General features: G+C 37.4%; 1 protein-coding gene across 3 annotated transcripts; it reads left to right on the top strand.

Moving 5' to 3' along the window:
- The first annotated feature begins 1,037 nt into the window (after positions 1–1,037).
- plac8l1 (PLAC8 like 1) lies at positions 1,038–7,992 on the top strand. Of its 3 annotated transcripts, none has more exons than XM_039650206.2 (5): positions 1,038–1,298; positions 1,540–1,690; positions 1,832–2,015; positions 4,328–4,464; positions 7,462–7,992. In XM_039650206.2, exons 3-5 carry the CDS (start codon positions 1,838–1,840, stop codon positions 7,591–7,593), a joined length of 447 nt encoding a protein of 148 aa, XP_039506140.2. In that variant the 5' UTR covers positions 1,038–1,298; positions 1,540–1,690; positions 1,832–1,837; the 3' UTR covers positions 7,594–7,992. The 3 variants fall into 3 exon arrangements, with proteins under 3 accessions (XP_039506140.2, XP_039506141.2, XP_039506142.2); XM_039650207.2 differs by having other exon boundaries at positions 1,648–1,690; XM_039650208.2 differs by lacking the exon at positions 1,038–1,298 and adding an exon at positions 1,340–1,379 and having other exon boundaries at positions 1,648–1,690.
- Positions 7,993–8,363: the final 371 nt, after the last annotated feature.

Raw genomic sequence — 8,363 nt, forward strand, 5'->3', positions numbered from 1 at the left:
TTAGAAAAAGGTTACTTTACATCGTAATAATATTTCACAATAATATTGATTTTACTGTATTTTTGATTTGTTTTTGAAGGAAGTTCACATGACAACACGCATGAAGTTCACGCATGCCTTGGTAGACTTCTTAAAAAAAAAATGAAAAAAATCTTAAAGGGATAGTTCACTTTGAAACTAATTTTTAGCATGTTTTATCTTACCTCAAGGGCATCCAAGATGTAGGTGTCTTTGTTTCCACAGTATTTTAAATTTTTAGGTCAAACTGTTCTTGTCTATCAGTCATATAATGCAGGTCTATGGTCACCACCTCAAAGAGCATGCACAGAGAAGTCCAAATTAAATATGATTTAATGACTCGTAAATGTAAGTACACATTGATGGCCTAAGACACGAAACGAGCGCTTTGTGTGAGAAAACCAACAGTATTTATATCATTTTTACCTCTTGTAATCACAGTCACGTCCAAGTGATCTGAGGGCGCGGGCGCTTCTACAGGTATCTGCATGTCTTAGGCCATGTGTACTCACATTTACGAGTCATTAAATAATGTTTAATTTGGACTTCTCTGTGCATGCTCTTTGAGGTGGTGACCATAGACCTCCATTATACGACTGACAGACAAGAACGGTTTGACCTAAAAATATCAAAATTGAAACTACAGCGGAAACAAAGACACTCTTGGATGCCCTTGAGGTCAGCTAAAACATACCAAAAATTAATTTCAAAGTGAACTATCCCTTTAAGATTTTCTGTAAGGTTGGTGACAATATATAACTATTGGTTATTTTGATAAAACCATATTGGATGATCAGTAATCTGAAATTCCCTCATAATCTTTGGTTTACAGCTTGGACTGAAGTGAGAAAATGGTAAGGTTGAGTCCAATGACAAAGAAAAGTTGCAAAAAACACATTTTCGGACACAAATGTTCCTGTTTTCTGAGAATGTGCCAACCCTACGAGTCCAATCCCAAGCAGGCCATAGCAGATATGAAGACGGCTCAATTTTACAGTCTGATGCAAGTGGAGACGAGATCAGCCGCGAAGAAGCGCGTTCAGATAAACGATTACATGCACCTCAACAGACTTGACTGGCAAACATATAAGCGAGCCGTTCTACGTATGACAGCTACATGCAATGTTTCATTATAGTGGATGTGACACCGTTGGATGTGCGTTAGCTGCGGTGCAGAAGGAAGTGATGCGAGACATTAACCTCAAGAGGACGTGCTATTCTGCACTGCTGCTCTTGGGGTGAATTTATGTAACATCTTATTCACACAGGCTGGATCGCTGGTAAGCTTCAGTTGCGTATTCGAGGTGTCATTCGATTTGATATTTTTATGTGTGTGAATTGTAGGCTCCAGTGGGATGTTTGTAAGTAGGCCTGGAGTCCCAATTATACATGATTATGTGTTGTATAATTGCATTTGAGAGGAATTTCTGTACTGTGACTGCTATTGTGTTACATTGTGACTTGAGAGTTAGTAGTAGAGATGTGTGAGGGTCTCCTGTGCATGTGTGTGTGTGTGTGAAGGCTTATCAGCTCACAGCAGCTTCTGTCAGGGCTTCTTGGCGAAGCGACTATCAGAACGAACACACACCACTGTCACTATAGGAAACTCACCCCTGTCTTTTCCCTTAGTCTGTTGTCATCGTGAGGGATTGTTCTGAGCCACATTCACCATGTAAGTGTTCACCCTCATTAATATGCATTTCATATATTTAATGTCACAATGCTGTAAAAAACTTTTTTTAGGTCAGGTGAGGACTTTTCTTATAGGATCGTGCGTCAATGTTTTTGATCTGATTTCTTGTATCGCCTTCAGATTCAAATGGACTCTCCAGGTGGAAAAGATGTCGAAGCAAACCCAACAGGAAGTGAGGCGATGGAACTTCCTGTGCTGACTCAACCTGGCCTCGGGGAGACCACGACGACGGTGACCACTATCACTCAAACAGGGGGAGACTGGAGCTCAGGACTGTTTGACGTGTGTGGTGACGCCAGCACATGTAAGAGGAAGCGCTTGAAGTTCACAATTAATATCGTCACATTGTGAGATATACAAAATCACATTGTGACATACTAAACTAAAGCAACACGTCAAAATTTGGAACGATGTAAGTTCGCTAAAAGTCATAGTTGCAAGATATAAATTTGCAAATACAAAAACGAGCCCATTGTATAAAGTTTCACAAAAAACTGGATGTAAAGCCACCTTGTGAGTCATAAAGTCGCATCTGCAATATTTAAAGGGATAGTTCACTTTGAAATGCATTTTTGGTATGTTTTAGCTTACATCAAGGGCATCCAAGATGTAGGTGTCTTTGTTTCCGCAGTAGTTTCGATTTTGATATTTTTAGGTCAAACCGTTCTTGTCTATTAGTTATAATGCAGGTCAATGGTCACCACCTCAAAGAGCATGCACAGAGAAGTCCAAATTAAACATGGTTTAATGACTCGTAAATGTAAGTACACATTGATGGCCTAAGACACGAAACGAGCGGTTTGTGTGAGAAAACGAACAGTATTTATATTGTTTTTAGCCCTTGTAACCATAGCCACGTCCAAGTGATCTGAGGGCACGGGCGCTTTGTCTGGTTTTTCAATGAGGTAAAAACGATATAAATACTTTTCATTTTCTCACACAAAGCGCTCGTTTTGTGTGTACTTACATTTACAGTCATTAAATCATGTTTAATTTGGACTTCTCTGTGCATGCTCTTTGAGGTGGTGACCATAGACCTCCATTATATGACTGACAGATAAGAACGGTTTGACCGAAAAATATCAAAATTGAAACTACTGCGGAAACAAAGACACCTACATCTTGGATTCCCTTGACGTAAACTAAAACATACCAAAAATGCATTCACTTTGCTCACTTTGCAAGATATAAAGACATTTTTAGAATGTAATATTAGGGGAGGTATAACATCGCAATTGTAAGAAATAAATTCACAATACGTTGCGAAATAAGTTGCAGCAAATTACAGCAAAAAAAAAAAAAGCAGGCAGGAACAGGCTTCCATAATTATTTCTTCATTTTTTTTTTTATTGTATTAAATGGTTAGTCCATCCAAAAATGAAAATTCTGTCAATTACTCACCCTCATGTCAGACTTTCGTTCATCTTCAGAACACAAATGAAGATCTTTTTGGTGAAATCTGAGAGTTTTCTGTCCCTCCATTGACAGCAATGTGACTTCACAAAGTTCACAAAGAGATCGTAAAACTAATCCATACGAATTGAGCAGTTTAGTCTGAATTTATCAATTTTCTTATATGATGAACTCATTGAATTGAGGGTTTTTAGGAATTTAGGAGAATTTGGAGGGACAGAAATCATTCAGATTTCATCAAATGTATCTTCATGTGTTCCGAAGATGAACAAAAGTCTTGCAGGTTTTGAACAACATTCGAATTTTCATTTTTGGACGAACCATCTCTTTATGACTGTCTACTTGGCAACAAAGAAAACATATTTGTCTGTTCCAGGATAATGAAACTGGCCTGGAACTCTAGTGGGACACAATTTGTTCTAAAACACGTGTAGCCTCGAGAAGTCCAACACAGCATCTTATGTATTGTTAGTCTTCTCTATACAACCAACTGAGATCTAGATTACTGTACATGAAGTTCTATTGCTGCATATGTTTATATCTTTCGGGACTCAGGCTGGCCCTTAGCATCACATTTTGTTATTTTGTATACATTTGGAAAAAAACACAATCCCACAGTCACTCAATTGATTATATTTCCTCATAATTACATTTATTATTATATAATGTCTCCTAAAATATTTAGTTAGTATTTAAATAATACTTTATTTTGTGTTGTACTACTGTAGCAAATTGCAGTTTGGCACAATTAAACATAACTCAATTTGTCTAAAAGATGTGCTCTATCCCTCTGAAAATACAAATCCACAGATTATGTATTTCACAAATCGCAAAAATGTCTTGAAAATCTTGTAGATCAAACTTTTTGGATCACAGCTAGCCTTAATGTGTAGTCTATCATGTATGAGTGATTACTGTTGTTTTCCTAATCCAGTGGTTTGTGTACCGTTTCATAATCATTAAAAGTTAATGACATTCCTTTAATGATTATAAATTGTTAATGATTTTTCCGTTCATTAAAAAATAAAGCTGGGCATGAAACAAAATTTTACTTCCTCCAAGGACATTGATTTGTCTTTCAAAGGCATTTTTATTAGAATTGAATCCTTTTTTTTTTTTTAAGGCAGTCAATATAAGCAGTGTTAAAGTTTCTCGACAGATCCCAGCACACGTTTCAAAGCATCTCTGCTCTCTTCTGTGCAGGTCTGATGGGTGCGTTTGTGCCATGTTGTTTGGACCTGAGCCTGGCTCATCAGTATGGAGAATGTGTGTGTTTGCCTCTTCTGCCTGGCTCCACGTTCGCCATGAGAGTGGGCATTAGAGAGCGGTTTAAAATCAGGGTAAGGATTCAGCTAATGTAAATAATGTGACATGCTGGGAATGGAGTTTTTGAGTTTCGATGACCTATAATGATCTATTTGATCCGTTTAGTATGCAAAATTATTCATAAAATGAAACATTAAATAAAGAAAAATGCATGATCCCATTACTATAATATTTGACTATTTTGCTATACAGTTCAAAATCCAATATCTAATTCTACAGTTTACTTTTATTGTAATAATACCATGTAGTAAAAAAAAAAATCAGATTGTTTTTTAATGCTTAAAGGAGTAGTTCACTTTTAAACAAACTTTTGCTGATAATTTACTCACCCCCATGTCATCCAAGATGTCCATGTCTTTCCTTCTTCAGTCGAAAAGAAATTAATGATGAAAACATTCCAGGATTTTCTCCATATAATGGACTTCAATGGGAACCAAACGGTTCAAGGTCCAAAAGACAGTTTCAGTGCAAACTGCAAACTGTTCAAAGGGCTTGAAACGATCGCTCATTAAAAACAAAAAAAACAACGTTTATGTTTTATAAGCTCAAATGCTCGCCTTGCTCTGTTCTGTGATGCGCGTTTGTGACTCTCCTGTTTGAACTCGTTCATGAAGATGAGCAAATCTTTTTTCGTGTCATTTGGTTCATTCAACGAACGAAATGAATGAATTGACTCGGTAAAAAAGATTCGTTCATTTTGCGAATGCATTTATGCATCAGGCATGAAACAGAAAAAAGTACGACCTGGACAAGAAACATTCAAACATGAGGGCTTAAATACACAGACTAATGGTGCGTTCATGTGTTATGGTAATTATAGTAAATGCCAAAAGCCGACGTGGAAAATGCACATGAACACCCCCTCATGTGGTATTTTCCACTGGACAACTTGTAGAAGATTTTTATGCATGAGTTGCTGAGATGAGATAACCTTTGACCTTTTCAAAATTTCAGAGAGCAACGCAAGAGTCGTGAATGGTAAAAATATGTACAATTCATGATCCAGATGATATACGAGTTTTGATAAATCATTTTCTTGCTGTTGCAGATGACTTAAGCAATCTAAAATAGTTTTAGCTAAATAACAGGTCTGGATCTCAATCTTTTTACCACATTACGACAACAAAAGCACTTGAACACAACACACTGGTAAATACCAATTCACAAGTGGAAAATATCATCTTTTTTCCAAAGCATGTGAACCTACCATAATTACAAGACAAGGAACAGAAACAGGAACAAGGAACAAAACCCAAACCGTGACAGTTCCAGAAAGTTCAAGTTTGGTCAACTATGAGCTGTGAATTCGCATCACATGACGACGTGTTAGCCGAAGATTGATACTTCATGGCATGACCTCTTGGCTGAATAAAAATATATACATTTTTGCATAGAATTTAAGTAGACTGTAGATTTTTTTTTTTTTTTACATTTTGAGTGTATTATTATTTCTTATAGTATGTTTAATTCATGTTTACATACATCATAGTGCATGATGTCATATCACGACTGGACTGTTGCAGTGTCCAAAGAAATTTTGTACGCTCAAATTCTATTGCGACTGCTGCTTCAAATTGATTTGACGTGATTTTCAAATTTCGTTACCAGAATAGCACGCATTTTTTTTAACCACTTATGCGCATTTAAAGGGTTAGTTCACCCAAAAATGAAAATTAAGTCATTAATTACTCACCCCCATGCTGTTCCAACCCCGTGAGACCTTCGTTCGTCTTCGGAACACAAATGAAGATATTTTTGATTAAATTTGAGAGCTGTCCCAGACAGCAAACTGACATTGAATCAACGTGGAAACGACGTCTCTCATGACATTGAAACAACGTTGATTTTGCTCATCGAATTAACGTTGGACCAACGTCAGACGCGGCATTCTTCAAAGCTAAATGAAAATCGAAAATTGGTTTGCTTTCATAACGTTGAAACAACGCGTTGATTTCAAGTTGATTTTCCGTTAGTTTTGAAAGAATGACGCGTCTGACGTTGGTTCAACGTTAATTCGATGAGCAAAACAATGTCAGATCAACGTTGTTTCAATGTCATATTTCCACGTTGATTCAATGTCAGTTTGCTATCTGGGGTCTCACTACCACATAGACTTCCGGGACTGGCTCTTGACGGCCCAGAAAGTCAATGAAGAAAATGTTTAAATATCCCATGTGACTACCGTGGCTCAACTATAAGTTTATCAAGCGACGAGACTACTTTTTGTGCGAAAAAACAAACAAAAATAACGACTTTATTCGACTATTCCTTTTCTTCCTTGTTGGCCAGAAACGAGACTTCAAGAGATTTCCACGACGCATGCGCAAGAACTGAACTGAAGTAGTTGAAGGAGATTGCAATTCTCGCGCATGCGTCGTGAAAATTAACACAGTCTCATCCCAAAAAGTCATATAACTGACGTTTTGGGACGTATTTTGACCATACGTCAATATCCGCCTTTTTAGGGCCCCCTTAAACGTCGGTAGATGGCGATCCCGGGCCGTCATACAACTGACGCTTTACCTTTAACGTCAGTTAGGTGACGGGTTAGGTTTAGGATTAGGTTTAGGTATGGGGTAGAGTTAGGATCCCATAACCTCATCTACCGACGTTTAAGGGGGCCCTAAAAAGGCGAATATTGACGTATGGTCAAAAGACGTCCCAAAACGTCAGTTATATGACGTCTTGGGATGAGACCGGGTTGTGGAAATCTAAGGAATAGATTTCAGATATCAGTGTCGAGTTTCCACTAACCAATGGATTATGAAAAAAAAAGTGTTTTACAGATTTATCCTGTCATATCCTTCTCGTGCTAGAAGTAAAACACATCCAGTATTTGACAGTTAGATGAAGATACCTTGAATTAAATTTCATAACTAGATTCCTCTACTTGGAGGAAGGTGTTAAATCAATATCAGGGAAATGTATCCTTACTTTGAAATCTACAGACCTTAATTTGCTTGGTAATATTAAATTAAGAATACATTACAGTGTGCTGTGTGTGTCTCCAGGGCAGCGTGTGTGAGGACTGGACTACGGTTTATTGCTGCTACCCTCTGGCCCTCTGTCAAATGATCAGAGAGATGAAGAAGAGGCTGAAGACACAGATCTACACCGTTTCTACCCTGCTAGAGAGCTCCTGAGACACTGTGCGTGTGTGTGCATGGCCCCGATTTTCTTCTCATCCGTGTTTTTGGCGATGCTAAAAGACTGAGGGGCCGTCTCAGCTGTCAGGATGTTTATTACCCGGGGTCCTGAACTTCACGCAGGGTTAGACGTATCAGTAGACTCTGCTTGAAGATTGATGCCGCTGACATTTCCAACTGACGGAGAGATGGAGTGACAGATGGGTGGAGAGACGGATGAGTGGAGAAGAGGCTCCTGATGTATACTAGCACTGTCTATATGCTTTCATTTCAGATTGCTCTCTCACGGTATAGAACATATGCAGGTTTTGCTATTTGAATTCTATTTTTAATTGTATTTCAAATTCAGAGTCAAAACTGATTTGACATCTAATCACTTGTTTTATCCAAAATAAAGTGTGTTTTAAAAAAAAACTAGATTTAATGTTATACATCATTTTTGTATTTAGCACATTTTGTTTCATTTCTAATCCAACAAATGGCTTATACAGGACACCATTATTTTTACAATTATATTTAACATATCATTTATTTATAATTTAATATTACAACATTATTTAACATTATACATATTTAATAAACCATTATTTAAAGTCAGCATGAAATGGCATTCAAAATCACATACTTTCCAACTACATAGGCAAAAAACAGTATGTGACAAAAGAAGTTGAATGTCCGAATTCACAGTACTCATAAACGAGTGGGTAAAGAGGATGGCCAATTATTTCCGGCAAGATTCTGAAGTGTGCATACGATGGTCCCTTTGC

Source organism: Pimephales promelas, chromosome 19 (genome assembly GCF_988280905.1).
Source record: "Pimephales promelas chromosome 19, fPimPro1.hap1.1, whole genome shotgun sequence".
Lineage (NCBI taxonomy): Eukaryota > Metazoa > Chordata > Actinopteri > Cypriniformes > Leuciscidae > Pimephales > Pimephales promelas.

Coding starts and splice junctions, on each gene's coding strand:
- plac8l1 (XM_039650206.2), top strand. CDS start 1,838: ATGGACTCTCCAGGTGGAAAAGATGTCGAAGCAAACCCAACAGGAAGT. Junction 2,016..4,327: donor GTGTGGTGACGCCAGCACAT/GTAAGAGGAAGC, acceptor TCTTCTGTGCAG/GTCTGATGGGTGCGTTTGTG. Junction 4,465..7,461: donor GAGAGCGGTTTAAAATCAGG/GTAAGGATTCAG, acceptor GTGTGTCTCCAG/GGCAGCGTGTGTGAGGACTG.